The sequence below is a fragment of the Aspergillus candidus genome (assembly GCF_002847045.1).
Source record: "Aspergillus candidus strain CBS 102.13 unplaced genomic scaffold BDW47scaffold_4, whole genome shotgun sequence".
NCBI classification, from domain to species: Eukaryota; Fungi; Ascomycota; class Eurotiomycetes; order Eurotiales; family Aspergillaceae; genus Aspergillus; species Aspergillus candidus.
This window is the reverse complement of record NW_020194009.1, coordinates 232,449-258,137: the sequence shown is the minus strand read 5'-3', so window position 1 is coordinate 258,137 and position 25,689 is coordinate 232,449. Positions and strand designations below refer to the sequence as shown.

Here is a 25,689-nt window from a genome sequence, read left to right as displayed (position 1 = left end):
TGGAGCTGGCGCTCGTGGTCGGGAGGACGTAGCGGCCGGAGCGGCATGTCTGCCTGCATCGGGCCGGACGATCGTCAATGGCCTCCCTGGGTATGTCTCGGCGATGGGTAGCCGTATGAGACGGGGCGTGGTTCTTGGCCTCGTAAGTCTGTCGAAGATCTGAAATCAAAGACCGTCGGGCTGTGTTCAGCTCTCTCTGCGCCGGCAGCGACCCACGACCACGCTGATGTCGTCCATTTTGCCTATTCCATGTCAGTTACATCAACTACCATACTCAACAACAGGTGATCTGCTTACCCCCTTGGATGGCCAGTCCCTCATCAATCGCCTTCTCCATATAAGGGCTCTCCGCGTACGGATCCTGCGCGATTTCAAGCGCCGCGCGGAGCAGCTCGCGTGCCACAAAGACCATACACTCCTCGGTCAGTATGGCGGGATGCGTCTGGTCAGGAGCTTCGCCCTCCTTGCGGCCCTGTTCCCATTTCTCCAAGCTCTCCAGCGTCAACGTGAGCACCTCGTGCTCCCACAGATTGTCCAGCACGCCATCCGACGCAGCCAGCACGATGTCATCCTCTTCCAGGTCGACCAGCGACAGGACGGCATCGTTGCGAGGGGTGTCGACACTGTTGGTGCCCAGCTGCATGGGGCAGTCGAACCAGTGCCACTGCTCCTCGGTGCGGAAGAGCACCTTTTTCTCCCGCGGCCGGATGACAAGCACCTTGCAGTCGCCCAGGTTGGTCACGTAGAGGAGGGGTTTGGGGTTTCCCTCGCTGTCGCGCGAGTAGTGCAGTAGCGTCGTTACTGAGGTGGTCGTGCCGTACCAGGCACTCGGAGTGGTCGTAGCCCGGGTGGTCTCTTCGTAGGCTCGCTGGAGGTACTCGATTGGATCGGGGGGATTTTCGCCGTCGGGTTCGCGCTCGACCTCGAGGGCCCAGAAGTGTAGCAGAAGCCGGGACCAGAGACTAGGGAGTGCATGATCGGGTTAGGGGATTTCCTTTTTGGTCTGTTAAGGAGTCGACTTACGCAGCGTGACCTCGCGGCTTGGTCATCCAAGCTCCCACGCCGTCGTTAACGGCCAGGAAGTTGTCCGCGACGAGGACGGCATCGTCGCCGTTGTTGAGACCGCGCACGAGTTCCCCCCCAACGGACAATCTCCTATCCTGGCTCAGGGAGTGGGTGGTCAGAGGATCGGAGAAGGAAGACGACGGCGGTGACAGGAACGGCGGGGGGAAGGGCCGTGAAGGTCGTTTGGCGCGCAAGGCATAGCCCGTCTGGAAGCAGAAGGGCGATTTGGCGATAGGGAACTGCGGAGGCGGGTCGGGGACGGGAGTGGTGATACCGTAGGAGGGCCAAACGGCGCCTGGGTATCGGCGGGACTGTATTATCGAGCCGCGGATCCACAGAGCGTGGTTATTGAGGTGGCTATTGTGGTGGTGACCATGACCGGGCAATCGACAGTGCGATGCGAGGGAGCCAAGTATCCGGAAAGAGGGTCTAACGGGGGAACAGGCACCGGTCGGAGGTACCATGCCCGCGAGTGTGATGTGTCTGGGAGGAAAAGACCAACGAGAGACATTCGAAATAAGGAAAGGGAAGAGGACAGTAAATGGGATAAATAGATAGAAAGTAGGAGGAGAAGGAGAAGGGGAAAAATTCTATTTGGGGAGTTGCATATTTCAACAGGTCGAGAATCCTTTCAATCCCTCGTTTTTGATTATTGATTTTTATTTTATTTTATTTTATTTTATTTTTTTTTCGATTTGGTTTTCTTTTCTTCCTTTCTTTTCCTCTTCAGGTAAGTAAGAAACGTAAATCCTCCAGGGATCTTTTTACCCTGTTTTCTCTTTTTCTTTTCTCCTTTTTTTTCCTTTTTTTTTTTTTTCCTACTGCGATATAAGGCACCCAGGCATCCGTACACCAGTTGGCCAACCACAAGGCGGCGAATCAGCAATTCCGCGTTACTGTTAGGCTCTCTGATGGATCAAATGGATCAAATGGATCAACTGATGGACGTGGATTTCTATCTTTATCATGGCCCTAAAGGTTTAGCCTGGTTGTCGCCACCACTGGTGTCATTCCAGACCACCCGTTAGAACAGCTCATAAGCAATTACAGTGTAGTCAATCATAAACCCTCCTATCCCATCTCCTGACAACTTGGAATTGCAAGTTCTAGTTCAATGAATGATCGGCCCTGTTTACAACCCATCTGATTACCATATGATGTCATCGCGCCGTTTTTCTTTGGCTCATGATACCCACTAGACCCGAGGATCGACTCCATGGAATTGATTAAATGGGTTAAATCAATGGATACAGTTCCTAGTCCACCCGTCGATCACATGATGGGGTATGGCCTCGTTTGTTTCAACTTCATCATGAGGTGGTGTGTTGGTTGTTTGTCTTGGGTCTTTGCTATGGTCGAGGCTGTTATGGCCGAGTGAGGCGTTTGGACGACTCGGGGAATAGTCGGGAGATCGTCCAGGGATCTCACCGTATATTTATTAGTGCTATGGGGGTGAAGGAAGGAAACCGGTCTATCCCGTGGATTACGAATCCGATACTCCCTGCTACAATAAAGATGTACAGGATACATTGATATCTACATCAGGCTTACATGTCATGCAATTCATATCTCGTGTATTCGTTGGTCTCGTTGACTGTGGACTAGTCGTCGCAGTTTCGGGGTATCATGGCATCTCTCGTCGCGTCATGTCATCGTCAAAAAGTGACATGAAGAAGAACAAAAGAAAGAAGGAAATATGGAGGAAGGCAAGAAGAAAGCAGGAAGAAGAAGAAAAAAAAAAAAAAAACAAGAAATAAGGGAGAAAAGAGGAAAAGAAGAGAGGCAAACCCCAGAACTCTGCACAACTCACAGACCATTTCTAGCCATACTAGTCATCGAAGCCACGCGCTGTTTTTGAATCTCTTCTGCGAAGAGCAAAAATGCCCGGTTGAGCTCCACCGCGATCTCAAAGTCGTCAATGTCACGCTTCAGGCACGAGAGACCCTGGAACACGGCGCGCGCCAGACTGTTGCAGCGCACGCCGACAGGGCGATCAGCGTGGTTCTTGCGATGCTTGACGAACATGACGCGCATCACGCGGTCCCCGCAGGGACAGACACGCTCCGGGAACATGGTGCAGTCCCAGGCGCAGACGCAGGCCGAACGACAGGTGCACTTGCGCTCCTTGGCGTATTCCACCAGCAGTCGGCGGTCGTCCTCGCGGCGGATATCTCCGATGCAGCGGCCCTCCAGCTTGGCTAGAGTCGCCTGGCGATAGTCGCGGATCAGCTCTCTTTCCCAGCGCGCGGGATCGTCCCTGCGTCGGACCAAAGGCAGGACGGAAGTAGGAATCTCGTCGGCCACGAGCGCCTTGGGGGTGAAGGTCAGGTATTTCTCCGATTGGATCGCCAGCACCTCCTGCACAGGCAGCTGGTACTCGATGGACGGGTTGTCAGACGCCCACTTCTGGCAAAACTGCGAGTCCGGGTCGCCGACGATGCGCAGGACAAAGCGGCGGTAGCCCAGCAGATCGTCCAGGGGGAAAGCATGGCCGACAAATCTCTCCATGGAGTAGCGGAGAAAATAGTCCTGGTGCGTTTGAACCAGTTTTCTGTTGCGAACGACGCAAATGGAGGGAGAATCCAGCACCTGTTTACAGAAAAGCAGGATCTTGACCAGAAATTTGGGCTCGGGCAGACGCGACTCTCTGCGATGGCCTGCGGGGGCTAGATCCGCCGTGAAGTAGGAACACAGCTCGACGTTCGCAATCTCCATGATGAGACGCGCATAGGCGGCATAGTACAAGTTCTCCACATTCTCGATCAGCGCGAGAACCGAGTCGCAGGTGGCGAGCTCTTCCGCTCTGTTGAGATTGGCCATGATGCCGTCCGGACCGTCATCCAACTAGCCCAGTCAGCTGAACACTGTTGACGCCCGACCGGGGGACTTGGACTACATTGCTCCTTACCTCCACGCCATAGTGACGAAGGATCATGACGAAGATCTTCGAAATTGTATAGACCTTCGTGAACACCCTCAGGACACTCGCCAGCCACTCCTCCGCCTCATCAATCTGAATCTCCAGGTACTTGACCGCAGACGAATAGACATTCCATTCAGGTGCGCTGACGGTGTATGGAAGAGTAGGACGCTCCGGAATCATGAGCTGCTCTTTCGTCAGATCTATCTCTCAAATGATTGCAGTCAACTCACAGCAGAATGGTAAGAAACATCCGTGCTGTCAGATCTCTGCTGCACCAAAGCCTGCATCTTCTTGCGCTCCTTCTCCATCATAGCCTGCGAGTAGCTATCCATGCTGTTTACCTGCTCCGCTTTGCGGCGGCAAATCTCCTCGTTTGTGGATAGGCTGTCAGATAGGTAGGTGAGTTGGTCAGACGGAGTGGAAGGACGTTTGTGAAAAACTTTCTGGCGCACAAGGCCCCAGAGACGGGAGGGGGACTTGCGAACTGCAGGGCCCATACTGTCGTTCACTGTAAGCGCCGAGAACCGTCGCTGGCGAACGTTGTCGATGATGCGATCTGGAACTAAGTAGTGAGGTGAGCAGTTCGTGATGTTGAGTTCTGGGACAGAAAAAACAAGTATGAGACGGCATTGAAGAAAGTCATAAGAGCGCATTTTTTCTCTTTCTCTCTCGTTTTTCTTTCTTTCCAGCTGTGATTGGAGTGAGACCGCTGGACTGTCAGTGATTGTATGCATGATGGATGATCTGGTGAGGAGTCCTTGGTGAAGGTTCAGTCACTGCCTCAGGTTGGAACGGCCGAGGCCTCTTTCCTTTGACAGTCACTTTGCACAGGATGTAACTACTATGGCATGGTCTGGTATAATCAATAGCAAACATTATATGCGTAATACAAGTACATCAGGCTATCTACACCTGGGTTTTACATATTCGGTTGGATGTGACTGGGAGGCATGTCTCTTCTGCAAGTGTTAGTGAGACAACGCTAAATGTAGACAGATCATACACCTTACAGGATTAGTTGAAAGACACATTGAACAAGATACTAATTAACTCCAAAGACGGAATGTATATAAATCTAGAATTATTGTTTAGACCCCAACATTAATGACTTCGTTTATTATTGATATGCAATTCCAAGGACAATCAAAATCCCACTTAGCATCCAAACTACCCGCTAATTCGAACAAGACCAAATGAAGAGATATGCAAGATGACAATGTGCCAGTCCCAATAAACGCCCCTTGACTGTCATAGATTAGAGCAACGCCGGGTCCACTTCGATGATCGAGGCAGGAGTGTGGTAAGAGTATGGCAGGATGACTTCGTCGATCTTCCAGATGGTCTGATTCGCTCGATCGACGCACTCGGATGAAACGTTCATACATTCGTTCAAAGAGAGAGACTTCAGCATGAGGTTAGCTTTCGATCTCGAAAAAGACAACATATACACACCTTGAGATTCTTCAGACCCCGGACCCATTCAAGCCCAAGATCACAACTGTCATTGGCCAGGTCCTTGGGATGCTCGTGAGACTTGGTCACAATCTGGTGGCAGTTCTCCAGCCAGAGGACTTTCAGATTCTCTCCGGGCACGTGGCATTTGTCTTCCGTCCGTAGAAAATCCTCCTCTTCCGTGTCTCTGCTCATCCCTCCGAGCCAATCGAGGAACTCGGGTTGCACGCCGCGGCAAGTCCGCAGTTTGAGCACGTTTAATCCTGGATTGTTCCTCACGAGCATCATCAGTTGCCACGGCGTGATGCCCGCCCTCTCCATTACCAGGGACTCCAGGCCCGACATTCCCATGCCCTGATACTGTCCAATGCCGATGAGAGGATTCCAGACAGTGCTGGCCGGTGCAGGATGAAGCCAAGAACTGGGCCTCATGTAGCCATCTCGAATGTGTGGATGCTCGAAGCGCAATGCCAAATGACGCAGGGTGTGTTGGCATTTGGTGGACAAAGCCTGGGCACCTTCGATGTCGATGTCATACGCCATGAACTCAAGTTTCATCAGTGACGACCCGTACCGGTTCACCATCTTGGTGAAGACTCTATTCTGCTTGCGAATCATCCGGTCCTGGACCCGAGATCTGTCCTGCTGTGATTGACTGCGGCTTCTTGGCTCATTCGTCTTCGTTAAAGGCTTGCGGGTGGCGTCGTGGCCGATGCGTTTGACAATGGGTTGGATGATGGAGATCGTGTATTCTCCTCGGATATCCTCATCCCCCGCAAACTTGCCTACTTGCTCGGGAGTAGCCCATCCCGCCTGGAGATGAGAGATCATGCAGTGGATCCGTTTTTCGAAGACCGCTAACCGCAGGCGCCGTAGACACAGGGTGTGTGCGCGGTAACTTGCGCGAGATACCCCGCCGAAGGCAACAAGTGCCTCAAAGGGAAGATAAGATAGGATTTCGAGGATGACCTCCAGCGGGAGGGCGTTGAAGTGGCTATACATGAGACCTTTGTTTCTCTCGTTCCCATATGTTGTTTCGTCGATAGGGTCTCTGCTTCCCCTGGAAGAATGGCTGTGACTTATGCTTTTCTTTCTGCTTATCGATGCATTAGTAAATGATTTCCGCTTAGACTCGATTGTTCGAAGAGGAGCGGTAATTCGCCGTGCCAGAGATCTCAAAAACATGCTTGACTATAGGATAGGACAAGGTTTTATATGCGTACTGCACATTCTGCTATAAATTGTAGCGGTCAAAGAGGTCATTGCCCTTGAACATAGATACGTAGGCAGGCTGGGGCAACCCGGAAATGAAATTATGGACGGTATAGAATAGGTTCATCGGGTTCTTTCAATCAATTGATCTCTGAAGAACCATGATATAGTCTCGAGGAAGAGAAACAGTTGAAGAGGTGATAAAACAAGGCAGAACAGGTGTTCAGACTCACAAAGCTGACATGGGATTGAACTTTAGACTGGAGTTAAATCAAAATACTTGCACGTCATTACACCAAACCCCGCCCTTGATATATCCGGGAACCGGTCAGGGAAAGAGAACTGGTCGGAGAGAAGAGAGCGGTGTTTAGAGCGCTGATTCCGTGGACGAAGAGACAAAGAAGTGAAAGAAACAGGCCCTGTGTGATGCCGAGGACCAGGCGGTATTATTTCCGAGGCAAGGAATGTTGTTGACTAGGGTGAACCCAAGAATGATCCAGAGGCGGAGAGCCTCTACAAAAACACGGGGAATAACACGTAGTAAGAGGAGCCGGGGAAATGCCAGAACCTAGTCCAGACCAAAACAATGCCACAATACGTTGTAGCAGTTGCATCCGGGAGCACCTCGGACTTGGCGAGAGGCCCCGAAGGCCCAATTACCTGGGTCAGCACAACTCGAGTTGCAGGCACAGGTTGGACAAGAATGCGACGATGACAACGTTTCTTTTTTGTGGCATGATCCTCTCAAAGTCACAAGGCGTGTCGGCTGGAATTGTGTACCACCAGGACGTACATGGATGGGGCCCTCAACATTCGTAATGTCTGCTGGCGGAGGCGTTCTCCCTTCTTTAGGCTGACCCGGTGCTGGGGACACTGGGAGACACCAATGCAGCCTAAACCCCATCTGCCGGGTTCACGCAAGCAGGTATGTAGGGGGTGGGGTGCCGTCACAAACCTTTGGATCCCCCTTTGATTCGCGACCCAAGCGAGAGAAATCCCACGGGTGGAATTATTCTCACTAATCCGGGATAACCGAAAGATTAATGTCCTGCAAAGACGGGAAGGTGACAGATGTCAGATCCCTGATCCTGTTCGACCGAGAATCTCACGATTTTCGGACCCGAGTGATCCAGCAAAACCACAAGTCAATCGGGTTGTCCCCTTGTCCCAGTCTCCATTCCGCCCAACTCCTCGGATGCAGACAAGGATTGTCCCAGCTCGCATCCAGGTGGGCCAGTAAATCCATTCTCCTTGCATTGTTTGCGTGACCCTGAACCAGTCTGTCGGGCCCGTCTAGCCAATCGAAACCGTACCAGCCAGATGAGGATGATCAACCAGCATGGTGTTGATCGCCTGAATGGGGAGTAATTTAGAGGTTTAGATCGTCCAATCGCTCACTCCAGATGGGGCGCCAGACATGTCTCTGGTTGGGTGGACATAATCGGACGGGAGGATCGGACGGGCATGATCGGGTCCACTTTACCCAGATTAGGTCCAACTTTCTTCTGCGCCGAGGGTTGAAACTTTAGAGTCTGGAGAATGTACAGATTGGGTACGAGGCACAGTACTAGAGGGTCGATCACCGCAGTAGTCTATCACTAGTGAGACCCGAGTCATGGGTTCGATATTTAGCTTGGAAGGGCTGACATTCCTGGCTGAGACGGCGCTCCCCCGATCCAGAACCATAGGGCATGGAAAAGACCCATGGAAATCAACAATGACTCCTTCTGTAGCGGAGAGAAAGTCACAGAACGGCAAATCGACTCTCGATTGGCAACTCCGACATGAGTCGACGGGAGAGAACTGGAAACTGAAGGTGCTGGTGTTGTGGGAGACTGAAAAAAGAAGCAAGGCGGCCGAAAGACATAGATGTGATGGATCACGAGTTGCGCGCATCGGCTCCCCCACCCACCCTGCACGTCGTAACTTGACCCAGTGATAACAAACATGCCTCCTTTCTGACTCCGAATATGACTTCAGAAAACTAACATACTGTGAGTATACTGTTCGATTGTGGTTACCGCTCTTTCCATACTAGCCGATTGATTGGTAAAAGCCAGGAAAAAAGGAAGATACGAATGTACGGGCTCAATATATATTAAAGGAGCCACAGAGATATCTCTCTGGAGACGCCATCCTGTACAATTTGCATATTCGGTTTGTTTGTGTAACATGTATGCTTGACCCTCGTTTGTTTCCTTGTCAACACAAACCACATACAGTCCACCGCCAGTTGCTCTACGCCTGCACCCGGAAAGTCCGGCCACTGGCGGTCTTTCGCTCCCGTTCCTCGTTCTCCGGTCGAGCTCGGTTGAGAACTACCCTCTGTTAGCATATGGGACCGACACTGGAGGTCGTTTTTGAACTTACCCTGGAGGAAGTCGGCGGTTCTCTTGCGCATCCGGGTATGGAGGTACACCTAGGGGAAGGAAAGAACATGTCATCAACGAAGAGTTTTTCACAAAGAGCACAGCACTGGGTATCTACCTTCGAGGCTTTGATGTGGTAATGGAAATAATCGCGGAAGATTTGGATATGGGAGATGTTGTCGTAACGTCGCTGGGCGGACAAGTGGCGGGGGAAGAGCACTACATATCGTCAGCCAGGGTTCGTGCCATGAGGGGCTCCACAACAGCCTACCGAAAGTTACGTAGCTAGTCTTGCCATCGTTGGCAAGGCCAGGAACACCCTCCAGCTCCAGGGGAGGGTCGTTCCGGAAAAGCACTTGCGGGGCGTTTTGCAGAGTCAATACACGGCGGCGAGCGTCCACAAACTCCTGCACGAAGACCTTGCCAAAGATGCGATCGGTCTCTTCACGGAAGACGGTGCTGAAGATCACCGTGACTCGGTCATAGCTGGCCTTGACATAGATGGCTTCTTCCTCCCGGTAGTGGATTGCCATCACCTGTCCCCCCTCCTTCACCCCCTGGGGAGCTGATTCGGAGGTGTATTGAGCAGCCTCCTCCGCAAGGCTAGAGAATTCGCTGAAGGCTTTCTCGAAGGGAGCCGCCATGGCGTTGCGCTTCATCAGGGCCAGCCGCATGATGAGTTCATCCCGCGCTTCCTGGTCAGCGGGGAGGTTTTCCAAGTCGATCAGTACCGAGAAATCATAACCCGGCTCGGGGGCGACAATGTACGACCCGTATTCTCTCTCCAGGACCTGCTGGGCACCACACTGGACCAGCTCTCTGAAACACTTCACATTGATCGAGATGAGGATCTGGGACTTCGACTCGGGGGTAGACACATGGAAGGTAACACCGTCGAAGTCGGAAACGACTTGATCAATTGATACCGGGGGAGCTCTATCGAATCACATAGATCATTTGTCAGCGAAGAACATGTTTGTAAGTTTATACAGCATGTGGTGGGGTGAACATGAGGAGGGGGAGGGGGCGGCCGTACCCCGAGAACCGCTCCGTGAGGAGGGTGTGGATGAGGACGTTATGGTAATCAAGAAGCAGCATTCTGCTGATGTTTATACCATCAACAACTGAAAGTATAATACTTTACCCAGGCGTCCTATAGCACTTGTTCGTGGAATATCTGAAAGAGTCAAAGGGAGTAAATTGTATGATTGAGGGAGTACGGAGTAGGAGTAAGGCAGTTACGTAGTTCGCTGCCCATGATAACCCCCGTAAGTGTTTCGGGGAGGGGGGAAGAGAAAGGGGAAGGCGGTGGACATCGTTCTGCCCGCCTTAGTTGTTGCCGCCCGTGCTATTCTCTTTTGCGCCTAAGAAAAAAAAAAAAGTCGACCATCTTTTGGAGCTCTCCAATTATTCTCCAGACTCGGTCACCCAACGATGGTCAAGTCATACTTGTAAGTTCAATGGATCGCTGATTGGATATGGAAGGCTAATTAGTACAGAAAATTCGAGCATTCGAAAACGTTCGGGCTCATTACGTCCGCGACGTCGAATGCTGTCTGGGCCCCAGACGATGGGATCGCAGGCGCTGCTCGCCGCACGGGCTCCGGAAGGGCTTTCGTCGGGGCCGGTGAGGATGTTTTGTGTTGGGATATAAAGAAGGGGGAGTTGCTGGGGAAATGGCGAGACTCGGCGTGTAAAGCGCAGGTCACCGCGATCACCCATAGCCCGACTGATGAGGATATTTTTGCGGTCGGGTAAGTTTTTCGCTTTGCACAGATGAAGGCCGGCCAATGCTGATCATGTGCTGTGTTTGATTCTAGATACGAAGATGGAAGCATTCGCGTCTGGGACTCGAGAACCGCCACGGTAATCATCTCTTTCAACGGCCATAAGACCGCCATCACGGAGATCGCGTTCGACAGCACTGGCGCCCGCATTGCGAGTGGTTCGAAGGACACGGATATCATTGTGTGGGATCTTGTGGCGGAAGTCGGACTCTTCAAACTCCGAGGACACACCGACCAAGTCACGTCGCTTCACTTCCTCACTCCGTCCCTGGAGATGCTCAATGAGGCCGGACTTGGTGAGCACGCCGGGTTCCTGATCACGACCGGCAAAGATTCTTTGATCAAGGTGTGGGATTTGGCTTCGCAACATTGCATTGAGACGCATGTGGCACAGTCCAACGGCGAGTGTTGGGGTTTGGGCCTGTCCCCGGACCAGAGTGGCTGTATCACTGCCGGCAACGATGGAGAGCTGAGGGTCTGGTCGATCGACGAAAGCGCTGCGATCACGATCTCCAAGGAAAAGGTCGGGTCGGAGGACATGAAGATCTTGACGGACAGAGGCACATTTTACCGGAATGGAAAGGACCGCACGATCGGTATCAGCTTTCACCCGCGCGCTGATTACGTCGCGTTCCATGGGTCCGAGAAGTCTGTCGAGATTTGGCGGATTCGCTCTGCCACGGAGATTCAGAAGGCTTTGGCGAGGAAGCGCCGGAGAAGAAGGGAGAAGGAGGCTCTGAAGGCCGCCGAGAAGGGCGAGTCTACTCCGGCAGCGGACGACGACAAAGTGGACGACATCTCCTCGGCACCCGTGTCGGAAGTTTTTGTCTCGTACGTGATCGTCCGAACCGGCGGAAAGGTGCGCTCCTTTGATTGGATTGGAAGCAAGTCGACTGGCAACCTCCAGCTGCTTGTCGCGACCACCAACAATCAACTGGAGTCCTACAATGTCGCCATGGCCAATAAGAAGAACAAGGACGAGGATGAGTCGGAGTACACTCGAAACCTGGCGGTCGATATTCCGGGACACCGCACCGACATTCGGTCCATTGCTCTCAGCTCGGATGATCGAATGTTGGCGTCTGCTTCGAACGGCAGCCTCAAGGTCTGGAACACTCGGACGCAGAGCTGCCTGCGTTCCTTGGAATGCGGCTACTCTCTCTGTTCCGCCTTCCTTCCTGGCGACAAAATTGTCGTCGTTGGAAACAAGGAGGGGCAGCTCGAAGTCTTTGATATTGCCTCCTCGACTCTCCTCGAGACGATCAACGCCCACGATGGACCGGTGTGGTCGCTCCATGTTCATCCCGATGGAAAGTCCTTGGCGAGCGGTAGCGCCGATAAATCCGCCAAGTTCTGGAACTTCCAAGTGGTCCAGGAAGAAATTCCCGGTACGAAGCGGACCACGCCGCGCTTGAAGCTTGTCCACACGCGGACGCTGAAGGTCGCGGACGATGTTCTGAGTCTCCGTTTCTCGCCCGATGCTCGGCTCTTGGCTGTTGCCATGCTCGACAACACCGTCAAGGTGTTCTTCACCGACTCGTTGAAGCTCTTCCTGAACCTTTACGGCCACAAACTCCCTGTGTTGAACATGGACATTTCATACGACAGTAAGCTCATTGTCACCTGTTCGGCTGATAAGACGGTCCGTCTGTGGGGTCTGGACTTCGGTGACTGCCACAGGGCATTCCTGGCCCACGAAGACAGTATCATGGCGGTGGCGTTTGTGCCCACCAACAAGGAAGGAAACGGGCACAACTTCTTCAGTGCCAGCAAGGACCGCACCATCAAGTACTGGGACGGCGACAAGTTCGAGCAGATCCAGCGACTGGGCGGCCACCACGGCGAGATCTGGGCCATGGCAATCAGTCAAACCGGCGAGTTCGTCGTCACCGCCAGTCACGACAAGAGCATCCGCACCTGGGACCAGACCGACGAGCCGCTCTTCCTCGAAGAAGAGCGGGAGAAGGAACTCGAGGAGGTGTACGACAACACCCTGACCGCGTCTTTCGAGCAGGAAGACGACAAAGATGGCGAGAAAGCCGAAGCCGTCGACGCCGGCAAGCAGACCACCCTGACCCTCATGGCCGGTGAACGCATCATGGAAGCCTTAGAGCTAGGCATGGAAGATCTCGAGATCGTGCGCGAGTGGCGCGCCATCAAAGCCAAGCAGCCCAACGCAGCCCCTCCCACGCGCAACCCCCTCTACATGGCGCTAGGCAACATCTCCGCAGAGAAGCACGTCCTGAGCGTCGTGCAGAAGATCCCCGCCGCATCTCTCCAAGACGCACTGCTCGTCCTGCCCTTCTCCAAGGTCCCGCCGCTGTTCACCTTCCTGAATATCTGGGCCACGCGCGAGTGGAACGTGCCCCTCACCTGCCGGATCCTCTTCTTCATCCTCAAGACGCACCACCGCCAGATCGTCGCCAGCAAGACCATGCGTCCGATGCTGGACAGCATCCGGTCGACGCTGCGGCGGGTGCTCGCGCGCCAGAAAGACGAGATGGGCTTCAACCTGTCTGCGCTGCAGTTCATCAGCAACCAGGTCAAGGAGGAAAGCACCAAGGACTACATCGACGAGGAGCTCTACGAGAAGCAGCAGCGGACGACGGGGACCGGCAAGAAGCGCCAGTTTATCAGTGTTGCCTGAACTTGAACTTTGAACTTGAACTTGGTCCAGGTCTATTGTCTATCCTGTTGTAAAAAGAGCATATTCATGGCGTTGTGAGGTGTTGGTTCATGGGCTACTTCTACCAAAAGTTATATATCCGGGAGTTTACAAGACGCTTTTTTCTACCTAGGAGGGTGTAGGTTCAAAAAAATTATATGTATATCTTCGATGTAATTAAAAAATGTTCATTATGTTCAATATAACTAGACATTACTCTATAATAATCCTCCGTAACTTCCACTAATCTACAGCGTATAGAATGAAGTCTAGTAACTAGAACGAGTCAGCATGATCCACCAAAAAAGCAGAAAAAAGACCCGACCACAAAGGACAAGGACAAAGACAAGGCCAAGGGCCCAAGTAGCCAGCAGCTAGCCAAATAGGCGAGTAACCACCAAAGCCAGCAAGGGCATTAAAAATTACCCTCTAAACCAAACCAACCCCACAAAACAACAACAATAATAGAACACATCCAAGACACCATCTCAGAAGAACCATTCTAAGCACCGACGACAAGAGACACCCTCTCCCCCATAGGAGTGAGAAGGGCAATCCCTGCCATACCTTTTCCGGCTCTTCCTAAAAAATACCGGTTCTAGAGAAACGTTCTCATCATTTAGGTGACAAGGGTGTGTCTTATTATTGTGTTTGTTTGGTTTTTGGTTTGGTTTGGCTTGTGCTCTGCTTGTCTTTGTCTTTTGTGGCTTTGTGGTTATGGCGGGGTGATGATGATTTGATTGATTGGTTCGGAGATTGGTTGTGTTTTTTGTAGAGATGGATGTTGTGAGCATACCTGATTGTCAGTGGATTGACTGCATTATTTCATCCTTGTTGGTGTTCGTGGTTGAGCATTTCCACAATAGAGAAGAAGAGGAGAAAAGAAAGAGAAAAAAAACGAGTAAAAATAAGTTTTGGCGTCGGGATCGGGATGATGGACGGGCCGGGTAGGGCATAATTAGTCATAGTTGTGATATTGCGTATAATTATGTGTGCATAACTGGATAACTTTGAGCGCTTAATCTATCGACGATATTTATAAAAGAGATACAAGCGTTCTCGAGCCTTGGGCCCGTTGTGATTTAATCAAGTTGAACTTAGATCTATTAAGATTCATGTCTCGTAATCCGTTACACATTGCTATGCTACGGGCCAGCCCAGGAGGTGCAAGCAACTCTTGCGCGAGCCAATCTCATGACGCCCGCTTCATTTTCCCACAGTTAGAACATGTCCACCACTCTGTTTCCATAAAGCTGCCACAATCGTCACAGAGCCATCCCAGGGGCCGTTTGGAAGATTTTCGTTCTAGGGATGCGAGAGACTCGACAGCTCTGGTCCGGTTCCTGAACGGTTCCTGCGCCGCGGAGCGACTGAGAGGTCTCTTGTTCGTTTTTCTAATCTCCGTCTCACTGGGTTTAGTAGTTGCAGGGCCAGACATAGACCTGGGGTTGGATGGTCGAGGTCGCTCGGCTGCACAAACGTCACAGCAGAGGTAGGTGGCGGGGTTTTCGAGGGTGCAGGTAGGACATGTCCACGGTGTCTCGTATAGTCGATCATCCGTCGTTAAGTCAATAGGGACTTCTGACTGAGACGGTCCAGACGGCGCAGGAGGATTGACGCTCTGAGGTGGTGGAGAAAGCACGGAGCGGGGTCCGGCAGGGATCGCTTGGCTGGGAGGGATATAGCCAGGTCCGTAGCGCTCCCGCTCTTCTTCCTCGATCAGGTCAATGTAAGCCTGCATGATCGCGCGTTCGTTTGCGTCATCTTCTTCGGCTTTGGTGCTAAAGTTGTTCCGAGAAGCCTCTTCTGCAAGCTCAGTACTGTTCTCTGCCCCAGAGGCACAGCCGTTGGTCACCTCGATGCGCCGTTGCGCAGCATCGGCAATGGCCCTGCGGATGTCTGTGCCTCGACGGACTGGAGCACCGCCCAATCGCTGTCCAGAACCAGCAGAGAGCGTCTTCCGGCGTTCCGCAGCTGCTCTCGCTTGCCGACGAGCCTCGTCGACAGGCATGTGGCGCCCGCCAAGACGTTTGCCTTGGGACAGGAAACCTTCTCCGGTGTAGCCCTTGATGGCGAGCTCTTCATGCTCGTCCCGCAGCTGGTTCCAGAGAGCATGGAACTGCTGGTTGTGGGGCCCGATAACGATGTGGCAAAGTCTATGTATGTCAGTAATAGATCTGTAGTAAGGAGCTAGCCACCTACTCGTGCAGCATAGTATCCACCACATCCTGGACAGGAAGAAATTGACGTTGATCGGAAGGGTATCGCAGCCGCAGACATATCTTCAGGCCGCCGTTGATGTTGAGACCTAGAAGATTTCTCTGATTTGGATAGAACTCTGCCAGAGTCCCAACTTTCCAGTCTCTTCGGCGCATGATTGGCTTGACTAGGGAGGCGACCTTTCGGAGAACCATCAACGCCTCAGATTCTCTGGGCCGATGCTTGTCATGCTGGTATTCGAGGACCAGCGGGTCGATTTCACGCATTCTGTAGGGTTGAACAAGACAAAAATGATCTAAATGGCCAAAATAGTAGGAAAGAACGAGATATCGTGTGCAGATAATCAAAATCGTGAATTAAAATTGAGGAACCGTAGTATAGTACTAGCAGGTAGTAAAGAATGTAGTGGGACGTTTCCGCCAGGTTATCTCCAGCCTAGCAGAAAGCAGTGTCCATCCATCAGAGCGAGCACACTATGCTTCCGATGGTTCTCGACAAAATCATTTACCACAGTCCAGGCAGACAGCCCAGAGATGAAGCCGCGTCATGGAACAGGGTGGCACTTGAGAGTTGAAAGGACGAGGAAATTGTATTGATAATCCACGGAACCTGCCAGGAACGTGGTCACGTGACTTACACTGGATGCCTGAGGATTTGTACACTCTACATGGGGAGCATACACTCGAATCTCAGGCAGTTGTTCCTGGTAGTCAGATACCTGCAGTAGACACTTCATATACTAGGTAGTCTCTAGGATAATCCAACGCATAGTCATCTCGACCGATGGATGACCGAGATCATCGACACCAAGGCGAATGCACGTTCTCCACTCGTAACCCACTCATCAATGTTATCATTTTTTTCAGCACGCCTAGAGTGAAGTTGAAGATAACTAGCACACACCAGTTCCTATTCTTATAGAAGAATAGTCGTAATAGCATTTTCTAGGAAGTGATCATGGCACGTGATATACAGCTTGCATATGGTGGGTCCCGATGTGGAACTCATGTGACTTTCCCGTATCGTTGCTAACATCAGTGGATTTCTTCACGGCATCACCTCTGCCTGGTCTTCGAAAGCTTCAGTCCATCTTTGTCCCCTTTCAAAATGACGAGTGATGATCAGTTCTTCTTTGACTACGTGAGTATATCTCTTGAGATCAGGTCCCTTTTCCAAAGCCGAATCTGACCTGTTGCTGTCTTTAGCTTGCCACGATACCCCATGACGTAAGGCGGTACTCCACGCAAGTAGCAGATTCTATCGACCGGCAGGTCGACCACGCCGCCACGACGATTCGAGATCTGCTTTCTAATCAGTCATGGCTGCCTTCTTCAGTGCGGCCTATACCTAAACGCACCCCGGACTTGCATTCCTCACACTCCCTCGTCACTCGGGCGCAGGACTGGGTCCACCGGAACCGAGCGTGGAGCGCTGCCATCCTCGCCTTTGTGGGAACTAGCTGCGTGCTCTACTATGGAAATAAAAAGCTGGGCGGTCGACGAAGGAGGGCGCGCAGAGCTGGGAACGGCGCTCGGAAAGAGATAGTTGGTATGTTGCCCGCGCGGGGACGGTTTGCGTGAAACGAAAAAGTCTAACGGCAGGCAGTTGTCGCCGGGTCCCCTCATGAGCCGATGACCAGAGCCATCGCCTCGGATTTGGAACGTCGGGGATACATCGTCTACATTACCGTGGCGTCTGCAGATGAGGAGCGTCTGGTCCAGTCGGAAAATCGAGGGGACATTCGCAGCCTCTGGCTGGATCTTACGACGGTAAGCCGGACCGCACCCCCTTGGAGTGGACAAGAAAGACATTGACTCATACATACAGATTACATCTTCTCCCTCGGATATCCACCCGTGTCTGAATGAGATCCATTCGTTGATCACCCAACCCCAAAGTCCGATGGCCGGTGTGCCACCACACACCTGCCAGCTGAGCGGACTTATCCTCGTGCCATCGCCCAACTACAGCACCGGCCCCGTGGCTACGATCCCGCCTTCTTCCTGGGCCGATACCGTCAACGCCCGTTTGCTGTCGCCCATTCTGACCACTCAACTCTTCCTGCCCCTCCTCACCGTCCGCAACACCAACAGCACCATCGTCCTTGTCTACCCCTCCATCTCCTCGTCGCTCTCAGCCCCGTTCACAGGCCCCGAAGTCACCACCACCCGGGCACTGTCCGGGTTTGCCACATCGCTGCGACGAGAGCTCAGTCTCCTGCAACACGGCAAGATCGACGTGGTTGAGCTGAAGCTCGGGAACATCGACCTGGGTGCGCCGTACCGGAACGCGCAGGGCCACATCACCGGCACAGAAGTTCTGGCATGGAGCGCGCAGCAGCGGTCGCTGTACGGACCGCAGTACCTATCCAGCATCGAGCAGCGGCCCGTGGCTTCGGCGGGACCGAGCACGGTGCGGGGATCTCCGGCGCGCAGCCTGCACTACGCCGTAATGGACGCGCTGGAGCCGGCGTCGCGGGACATCTTCGGGCGCAAGGTGTCGAAAAGCCCGGTGATGTTCGTCGGACGGGGGGCGCGAACTTACAGCATTATTGGTGAGTGGGTGCCGGCTGGATTGGTGGGATGGATGTTGGGGATGCGATCGGGACAGCGCACGCCGGGCGACAGCCCCAGCGGGAGCAGTAGCGAGACGAACTGGGAGAAGGTATAATCTCTTCTTTTCTGTTTCCTCTCACTCTCTCATTCTCTCCTCTCTATCATTCTTTTCTCTATCATTTTTCTCTCTCTATCATTTTATTTTGGGGGTGGGATCTCGAAGGCATTGGTAAGGTTTGATATCGCGGCGCAAGCATGTACTCTTCTCTCATAATCGTTGGCTAAACGGGAACGAAAAAAAAAACCAATTGAATCCATGAACAAGTTTCCGGTATTGACACTCTTAATCCAACCACCTTTTATACAACCCTACCAATGAATCAAATAGTGAAACTCTAGTCAAGCAGGGAGAGGCAACGCAGACGTAGCAGGAGAGCAGAAACAGAGCGTGGATAACACAAGGAAAAGTGAGGTGGGATACTGGTAGTGTGGGGTTCGACAGCAAGTAGATTGTCGTCATGACGGTTGTCAATTGATCAAGTCGGTATTTGGTATATAATGCATGTGTGATGGAGATGACTGGGGTATGGGGAATGAAAGGTGGGGTTCGATATGCGACTCGACGTCACTAACGGTATATATGTCGGAGACATGCCGGCCAATTACTCGCAGAGGACACCACATGATGAGGTAAATAAATAGAATACTATAACAGGAGAAGGATAAGCAAAAAAGAAGTAAAAAACGAAGTATATCTCTAGTATGTACCGACCGCAGACGGTAGCCTCCACGACAAACGAAGACCCAGGCAGTCCCTAATGTAAGTAGACCAGGAGAAGGCTGAAGCACACTCGAGTTTCACATCCCCGAAAGGCATATGACATAGCGGACCTCCACGATATCTCCATATCCAAACCTGATTGATGGACAGCGACCGAGATCAGGATCAACTCGGTATTTAGTAGTCTGTCCGACAACGATCAGCCTGCCAAGGACAGGAAAAACGAGTGGTGTCATCTGGTGGGGAATCACACCATTGATGCCGTGCCAATGCTAGGATGCCAAGGGATTGGTTTTTACATCAGCCTTACGATAGGTATTGGGGAGCGTTGGGTAATTATTATGATGGAGTATATAGAGAGAGAGAGAAAATGAGAGAGAGGACGGTTCAGATTAAAGAATAGTAGATCGAAAGATCCGGCGGGATGGGATTCCCGATTGGACCGGTCGGATTGTACGATGTAACTTGAATAAGCTTAAACGGGAGACTCCTTCCACTGGACGAGATAGGAGAGATCCAAAAAAGAGAAAGTAAGAATGAAGAAAGAAAAAAATAGATTAGTGTGAGTCTGACCCACAATGGATTCACCCCTTAGACTTCCACGGCTATTTTGAGGGGCAGTAGGTAGTAGTCAACAAGCCGGTTGGGATAGATAGTAGATAGTCAGTTGGATAGTGGTAGATAGTGGAAATTGATAGGAATGGTACAGCGACTCCAAAGTCCGTGTCAGTCAACGGTAACGTTATTATGTTAAGGTGGGGATGATCTCCTGCCATTGAAACTGGTCCTATCAACTACAAGAGAACAATGGATGAACATTCTTCATCCATCGAGGGAGAGAGAAGTGGAGTGAGGTTGAAAGAGGATTAACTCTTCTCAGTAAAGGTGGAGAGAATCGCAATTAACCCCAGCGATGCCTGATTTACGGGGCTCTCTGTCGGTAAATGCCGTATCGATGGTAATTTCCACCTGGAGGATACTGTCACACACTGTGGTTTATTCCAGACGAGAATGATCATAATAACAATCAGAAAATGAATCAACAGATTAATACAGACAGAGTGGTATGATAAACAATCAAAAGGATGATGTCCAATGTCCACAACCATGGAACCCAATGGCAGAATATATATAGACCAGAGATGGACTCCACTCCAGACGTTCTTCAACCATGGGTCTCATCCCGGCCAAGATTCCATTTCCTCTTTCTAGAAAACTCACCCGGTCAGCCTACAACATTCCTTCTCCCGATGAATGATCTATTTCTGGACAGAATTCATGCCACTGGTCCACTCTCTGCCTGTTCCGGAATTGATCGCAGGGACTGAGGTTGAGGCAATCAATAAATCGGAGAATTGTACTTTCCATATACCTTCGGGAGGTATATGGAGAAATAGATCAGGTATGGTACGGTACGGTAACATACCAATCAAACGATGTCTCTCTTCCCCTGAAACGGCCCGTCCCTTGCAGTGGCTGCTGCTTGCTGTTGCTGCACCCCGCTCAACATGTCAGGTATTCATCTCTACAATGATAATATACCGAGTAGCCAGATAGTATCTATAGAATAACAAGGTAGATACTATTATATCAAGTTCAGGAAAAAAGAAGAATCAAAATGGATAGAATACAAGATGGTAACGATAGAATCAATACCTAGAATACCCCGTGGAGACGGACCCTCGTTGGAGAGGGTGATCGTCAGGGCGAAACAACAACAACCACCGTGGGCGCTTTTTTCTTTCTCACTTTCTCACTTTCTTTCATCCTTTCCCGCTTGCTTCTTTTCTCTCTCTCTCTCTCTCTCTCTATTCTTCCTCCACCTCCCAGTTGTCTCTCATCTTCACGATGCCTGTTCTTCCTGTCTCCCCTGGGCTTGAGATTGATTTCCTGATCTAATCCCTCTCCCTATCTCCCTCCCTCCATCCCATCCATCCCGTTCAATCCTTCCATTCTCACCCTCTCCTCCCACCCTCGTCGCTCCTTGGCCCTCCGCTCTATCCACGCTGGTCTCTTCACGTGTACCCCGTTGAAACCCATCTCTCTATCTTCCTCCTCTCTCTCTCTCTCTCTCTCCCTCCCTCCCTCCCCTACCATTCTCACCTTCTCTCGGGCTGTCATTCCTTCTCGTATTCCGCCCTTTTCCATCACCTTAGCGGGCCGTATCACCGGGGCTTACCACCCCCAAACCCACCGAAAGAATCCGCCCCCGTCAGATTGGCCCCCTCCTGATTAAAGTCCTCCGGACACCTCTCTCGATTTCGACACGAAACGTATATAAATGATTCGGTGGAATCCGACCGACCTGTGATCACTTTTCTCTGGAGCGTTTCGCATCCAGGGTTCGATTTTTATCTTCGATTTTTTATTTTTTATATTGTTTCTTTTAGACTTCCTGACCATGGTTGATCGAACCCATCCCGGTGCGATCGTGAATCTCCGGCCGCAACTGGGAGAGCAACGCTCGCAATCCCACGAAACCTTCCGCAGCGGCGCCCCGTCGCCGCGCATCGAACACTTCGATGGAGAAATCCCCCCCGCTCTCTCACCCCTGGACGCTTTCGCCGCCCAGGGTCGGCTGCTGGCTCGCCAGCTCGAAGAGTCCGCTCAACGGGACCGTCGCTTGAGTCGCCTACCTCCGGCCAGCGTCGCCCGCTCGCTGTCCCAACCGCGACCAGGTTACTTCCGATCCCCGTCCTCGGGCGAATTGTCGCGAGGGGCTCCCCGCAGCCTCTCCCGCCAACACACGCACACCACCAACGTCGAGGTGGAGGAACCGCAGTTTCGCCCGCAGTCCGAACATCCCCGTCTCAGCGCGGTCTCGCACTTGGCAAATGAACAGGGCGATCGCCGCGATGACAGTGCGACCCCGCGGGTGGAATCGGGGAATTACCACCTCGCCCACAATCCGTTTGACATGCTTCGCGCCGACTCCCCGGAGGAGGACATGTCCATCTCCGACCACCCGGGAACCCCCCGTCGCTTCTATGCCCCCGCGCCCCCGGGCGTCTCGTTGACCGGCCCACCCCGCACCTCCTCGTCTGATTCCGCCTCGCGACTCAACGTGGCGCGCCACAACTTGGCCCCGCCGACCTCGCCCTTCTCGCGGCCGTCCACCGGCTCGCGGGGCACGCAGCCCGAGAGCTCCGACGACGACTACAGCAGCTCCAACGCGGGCTCGACCTTTTCCAAACCGCGCAAGCTGTCCTCCGGCAGTGCCATGTCGATGCCCCAATCGCCCATGTCCTCGATGAACCGGTCGTCGCGCCCGCGCTCCCCGTCCATCAACTCGGAGACCTCCAACAACGGCAATCACCTCACCCGCCCATCCTTCAACTTCTCGCGTCCCCTCAGCCGATCCAGCACTAGCCTCTCGGCCCCGCAGATGGGAGGCCCCGAACCCCCCAACCCCCTTGCCCGCACCTCGATGCACCGCGATCACAAACCCACCCCGATCGTCGTGCCCACGTCGGACCGGTCCCTACGCCCCGGCGAGGAGCCGCTCTCAGCCACCGCGGCCTCCTATATCTACGCCAAGTACTCCCTTCCGCGCGGCCGCATGATGTCCCGAGATTCGATCGTCTTCTCCGGACTGCAGACGCCGCACTTCGAGTGGCAGGAGCCGCTGTTTGAGGGCACGGAGCAGCTGCTGAGTCCCACGGGACGGCCCCGCTCGGCGCGCTCCCCGTCGCCCCCGCCGTCGCGGCAGTCGATCTCATCGCTTAAGGCCCGCTCGCTCAACGAACCCGCCGCGCACGAGCGCCGCCTGTTGACGCCGGAGCCCGCCGTCTCGCCCTCCGCTCGGACCCCGCCCTCGCCGGAGGCGACCACCCCCCAGTCGGCGCCCGGCGGACCGTCTGCGCCGGAGACCTCAATCCCCGAGGACCGGACCGACGCGACGTCCTCGGCAGATTCCGCGTCGACTGTGCGCCCCCAGACCGCCCGGTCCACGGCGACGACGTCGTCTGTCGTCACGGCCGACGACCATGTGTCTAAGGGGATCGAATGCCACGAGAAGGGCTCGCTGAAGGAATCCACCTATCACCTGCGCATCGCGGCCAAGCAGAACCATCCTACGGGGATGCTGCTCTATGCGCTCGCCTGCCGGCACGGGTGGGGTATGCGCCCCAACCAGCGCGAGGGAGTGCAGTGGTTGCGCAAGGCAGTGGGCTCGGTCGGTCCGGAGTTGATGGACGAGGCCAACACGTCGGTCCCCGCCAAGACGCGCGAGCTGCAGAAGACGTACCGGGCCCAGTTCGCCCTGAGCGTCTACGAGCTTGGCGTGAGCCACCTGAACGGGTGGGGCATTGAGCAGGACAAGGTGCTTGCGCTCCGCTGCTTCGAGATTGCCGGCCAGTGGGGGGATGGCGACGCGCTGGCGGAGGCGGGCTACTGCTACGCCGAGGGAGTGGGCTGCAAGAAGGATCTGAAGAAGGCCGCGCGCCTCTATCGGGCGGCGGAGGCCAAGGGACTCAGCATGGTTGGAAATAGCTGGTATGTGGGAATTTGTCTTGGATTCGATTTCGTCCTGTACTAACCTGATCTCTTTGATAGGATCTACAAGGATAAATACATGTCCGATGAGGAAGCGAACGCGTCGTCGTCGCGCGGCCGCGGCCGAGCGAACGGCACGCCGGAAAAGAAACAACAGCTGCGCAACAAGTCTCGCACCCGTAGTCTGTTTCAACGCAAGAAGTCGACTACCGCGGAAGCCTGATCTCTCCATCGTTACTTTTATTTTTCTTTCTTTTCCCTTCTTTTTTTTTTTTTCTTTCTTCCTTCTCTTCTTTTCTCTTGCTTCCTTTACCTTTTTTTTTTGCATTTGCCAAATCCACCCGTCTGACCAGATCTCGAGTCGTGACTCCTGGTATTTCCGTTCTTTCCCTCCTTATCTCCTGTTTGCTTCATCTTTCTCCTTCTCTGTTGGGTCTGCAAGTTTCTTGTTGATTGAGCGGAACTTGCATCTCATGATTGCTTTTTCCACCGGCTCTATGTGGGCACCATACTTCGTTTCTTGGATACCCCATAATTTCTAATCACTGTGTGATCTTTCTTTTTACCTTTTTCCCTTGATCTATCTCATTCTCCTTCGTTGATTCCCTTTTTCTTGAACCTTTCTTTGCTTACCTCTTTCTTCCACATATTTCTTTTCTTGTGAATCATTCGCTTCCTTTGCTCCTTGATTTGTGTTGGAGAGATCACACCTGATGATACTCATGATCATATATAGTCGCATGTCTTTCAGCAATTGATTGATAGTTTGCTATTTACCAGTACTCATAGGATTTCTCTGGAGTAGTTGTAGCGGAGGGGTAGTACCTGCTGGGATGCCGTCAAGTGTGATGGTGGTGATCGACAGGGCGGAGGGGATCACCCCCCGTTCCAGTAGTGGATCAGATCGACGTGGAGAATGGAGTGCATTCTTTGTCGAACACCTCGGAGGAAGACACAAGGTCTGGAGTGATCATGCATGTCAGAAGCGCTGATGAGACTCGAATCATCAATGTCAGACAGTCCCGTGACAGAGGCAAGAATGGATCCCGTGCGCAACACCTGACCTCAGCCAAGCCAAATTGATCTCTTTCCCTTCTCGTCAATCCTTCCATTCCCTCCATTCCTCCATTCTTCATTCCTTCATCCTTCTCCAATCCCCGGGATCTTTAAGATTCCGTAAGCCTTCCACATGTTTTGTCTCACCCCCATCTCCCCCCAGTTTGATTTGCTCGTGTCGATCAATCTCGGACCATTCACTAATGACATGAGGACTGACTCCCTCGCTAACAGGGGTCGAAACAATAAGAGCAAAAAGAACCCCGGAGTAAAAATTGGCGGGGACCATCGAGCCTATTGGTGCCCTCCCCTGGACCGGGGGGCCAAGACAGTCAGACGCCAACGCTGACCATGGGCCAAGTTCCAAATCAGAAGTCACAATTTCCCTGCGAAGGGTAACACCAATGATCAGGCCGGTACTCAGCCACCGTCTCTCCGTATTCGCCTCTCGTGTCCGGGGGGGCCCCGTGCTGGGGCTTGGCCCCGCCAGTCCAATTCGGGATATCTGGATGCTTGCTAGTCTCAGTTTGAGCCCAATGAGATCCTGGTTCCCGCCAAGTCTCAGATCGCCCATGGGGAAATTTGGGGAAATAGGCGAGGCACGCCCCCCCTCCCCACCCCGCGCTAGGTTGGGTTGCATCGCCTGCCCAGTGGAGGAGTACAGGCAAGAGAGAAAAGTTCTGCCCAGGTCCACCAATCGCTCTCGACGCCGATACTGGTCGGTTTGCCATCTGACCTTCCTCGACTTGCATTGTGGCTCTCTCTTTTGGCTTTTTTTTGACTTTTTCTTTTTCGGTCTGGCAGACGGCACCTGCCTCGGTTTATCATCCCCATGTTCCAACAAGTTCCGAGAATATCTCGAGGGTTAGTTTGTTTGAAACAGATATCAACCGCTTCAGAACCATGTCGCGGGAAATGGTGATCCTCCGCCGAGGTCTGCAGAGATTGACAGATTGCCCATGTCACTAACTAAGTAATGTCCCTTCTTCGCCCCCTTTTTTTGGAACCTTGGGCCTTCCGGTGTAGCTAGCTCCCGACCCCGGCCAGCGTGGAAGGTGTCTTCTGCACGAGTTTCGTACACTAAAAGAAGGTCCGCGGTGCTGGACTCGA

At 52.9% G+C, this 25,689-nt stretch overlaps 8 protein-coding genes across 8 annotated transcripts; 3 read left to right on the top strand and 5 right to left on the bottom strand.

Annotated features, from left to right (window-relative positions):
* Positions 1-186: 186 nt before the first annotated feature.
* Positions 187-4,320, bottom strand: BDW47DRAFT_115247 (phosphatase 2C-like domain-containing protein; the record flags this gene model as incomplete). Its single annotated transcript, XM_024814775.1, has 7 exons — positions 187-242; positions 298-962; positions 1,024-1,271; position 1,834; positions 2,876-3,909; positions 3,974-4,171; positions 4,219-4,320. The coding sequence occupies 7 exons, from the start codon at positions 4,318-4,320 to the stop codon at positions 187-189; spliced, it is 2,304 nt and encodes a 767-aa protein (XP_024675516.1).
* Positions 4,321-5,243: 923 nt separating this feature from the next.
* BDW47DRAFT_133055 (F-box protein) lies at positions 5,244-7,112 on the bottom strand (the record flags this gene model as incomplete). Its single annotated transcript, XM_024817731.1, has 3 exons — positions 6,886-7,112; positions 5,441-6,533; positions 5,244-5,390 (listed from the first exon to the last, which is right to left on the bottom strand). The coding sequence occupies exons 1-3, from the start codon at positions 6,894-6,896 to the stop codon at positions 5,244-5,246; spliced, it is 1,251 nt and encodes a 416-aa protein (XP_024675515.1). The 5' UTR covers positions 6,897-7,112.
* A 1,545-nt stretch (positions 7,113-8,657) lies between these two features.
* BDW47DRAFT_99188 (actin-related protein 2/3 complex subunit 2) lies at positions 8,658-10,316 on the bottom strand. Its single transcript, XM_024820835.1, has 5 exons — positions 10,058-10,316; positions 9,293-9,957; positions 9,140-9,240; positions 9,023-9,071; positions 8,658-8,970 (listed from the first exon to the last, which is right to left on the bottom strand). The coding sequence occupies exons 1-5, from the start codon at positions 10,117-10,119 to the stop codon at positions 8,891-8,893; spliced, it is 957 nt and encodes a 318-aa protein (XP_024675514.1). The 5' UTR covers positions 10,120-10,316; the 3' UTR covers positions 8,658-8,890.
* A 127-nt stretch (positions 10,317-10,443) lies between these two features.
* On the top strand, positions 10,444-13,617 carry BDW47DRAFT_99187 (snoRNA-binding rRNA-processing protein DIP2). The gene is made up of 3 exons (XM_024820834.1): positions 10,444-10,472; positions 10,521-10,775; positions 10,842-13,617. The coding sequence occupies exons 1-3, from the start codon at positions 10,456-10,458 to the stop codon at positions 13,453-13,455; spliced, it is 2,886 nt and encodes a 961-aa protein (XP_024675513.1). The 5' UTR covers positions 10,444-10,455; the 3' UTR covers positions 13,456-13,617.
* Positions 13,618-14,608: 991 nt separating this feature from the next.
* BDW47DRAFT_99185 (metalloendopeptidase WSS1) lies at positions 14,609-16,242 on the bottom strand. The gene is made up of 2 exons (XM_024820833.1): positions 15,676-16,242; positions 14,609-15,629 (listed from the first exon to the last, which is right to left on the bottom strand). The coding sequence occupies exons 1-2, from the start codon at positions 15,957-15,959 to the stop codon at positions 14,666-14,668; spliced, it is 1,248 nt and encodes a 415-aa protein (XP_024675512.1). The 5' UTR covers positions 15,960-16,242; the 3' UTR covers positions 14,609-14,665.
* Positions 16,243-16,768: 526 nt separating this feature from the next.
* Positions 16,769-18,580, top strand: BDW47DRAFT_99183 (DUF1776 domain-containing protein). Its single transcript, XM_024820832.1, has 4 exons — positions 16,769-16,833; positions 16,899-17,241; positions 17,299-17,462; positions 17,521-18,580. Exons 1-4 carry the CDS (start codon positions 16,801-16,803, stop codon positions 18,361-18,363), a joined length of 1,383 nt encoding a protein of 460 aa, XP_024675511.1. The 5' UTR covers positions 16,769-16,800; the 3' UTR covers positions 18,364-18,580.
* Positions 18,581-20,833: 2,253 nt separating this feature from the next.
* Positions 20,834-23,783, top strand: BDW47DRAFT_133053 (uncharacterized protein). The gene is made up of 2 exons (XM_024817730.1): positions 20,834-23,523; positions 23,584-23,783. Exons 1-2 carry the CDS (start codon positions 21,431-21,433, stop codon positions 23,744-23,746), a joined length of 2,256 nt encoding a protein of 751 aa, XP_024675510.1. The 5' UTR covers positions 20,834-21,430; the 3' UTR covers positions 23,747-23,783.
* A 3-nt stretch (positions 23,784-23,786) lies between these two features.
* Positions 23,787-24,298, bottom strand: BDW47DRAFT_99179 (uncharacterized protein). The gene has a single exon (XM_024820831.1). The coding sequence runs from the start codon at positions 24,263-24,265 to the stop codon at positions 24,104-24,106; it is 162 nt and encodes a 53-aa protein (XP_024675509.1). The 5' UTR covers positions 24,266-24,298; the 3' UTR covers positions 23,787-24,103.
* Positions 24,299-25,689: the final 1,391 nt, after the last annotated feature.

Excerpts from the sequence above, each read along its gene's own strand:
- BDW47DRAFT_99188 (XM_024820835.1), bottom strand. The coding sequence starts at position 10,119 with ATGCTGCTTCTTGATTACCATAACGTCCTCATCCACACCCTCCTCACG. Across the intron at positions 9,072-9,139 it reads ACCACATCAAAGCCTCGAAG|GTGTACCTCCATACCCGGAT; the intron begins GTAGATACCCAG and ends TCCTTCCCCTAG. Across the intron at positions 8,971-9,022 it reads AACCGCCGACTTCCTCCAGG|TTCTCAACCGAGCTCGACCG; the intron begins GTAAGTTCAAAA and ends AACAGAGGGTAG.
- BDW47DRAFT_99187 (XM_024820834.1), top strand. Across the intron at positions 10,776-10,841 it reads GAGGATATTTTTGCGGTCGG|ATACGAAGATGGAAGCATTC; the intron begins GTAAGTTTTTCG and ends GTTTGATTCTAG.
- BDW47DRAFT_99185 (XM_024820833.1), bottom strand. The coding sequence starts at position 15,959 with ATGCGTGAAATCGACCCGCTGGTCCTCGAATACCAGCATGACAAGCAT. Across the intron at positions 15,630-15,675 it reads GTGGATACTATGCTGCACGA|ACTTTGCCACATCGTTATCG; the intron begins GTAGGTGGCTAG and ends TGACATACATAG.
- BDW47DRAFT_99183 (XM_024820832.1), top strand. The coding sequence starts at position 16,801 with ATGACGAGTGATGATCAGTTCTTCTTTGACTAC. Across the intron at positions 17,242-17,298 it reads CGCTCGGAAAGAGATAGTTG|TTGTCGCCGGGTCCCCTCAT; the intron begins GTATGTTGCCCG and ends AACGGCAGGCAG. Across the intron at positions 17,463-17,520 it reads TCTGGCTGGATCTTACGACG|ATTACATCTTCTCCCTCGGA; the intron begins GTAAGCCGGACC and ends TCATACATACAG.
- BDW47DRAFT_133053 (XM_024817730.1), top strand. The coding sequence starts at position 21,431 with ATGGTTGATCGAACCCATCCCGGTGCGATCGTGAATCTCCGGCCGCAA. Across the intron at positions 23,524-23,583 it reads AGCATGGTTGGAAATAGCTG|GATCTACAAGGATAAATACA; the intron begins GTATGTGGGAAT and ends TCTCTTTGATAG.
- BDW47DRAFT_99179 (XM_024820831.1), bottom strand. The coding sequence starts at position 24,265 with ATGCGACTATATATGATCATGAGTATCATCAGGTGTGATCTCTCCAAC.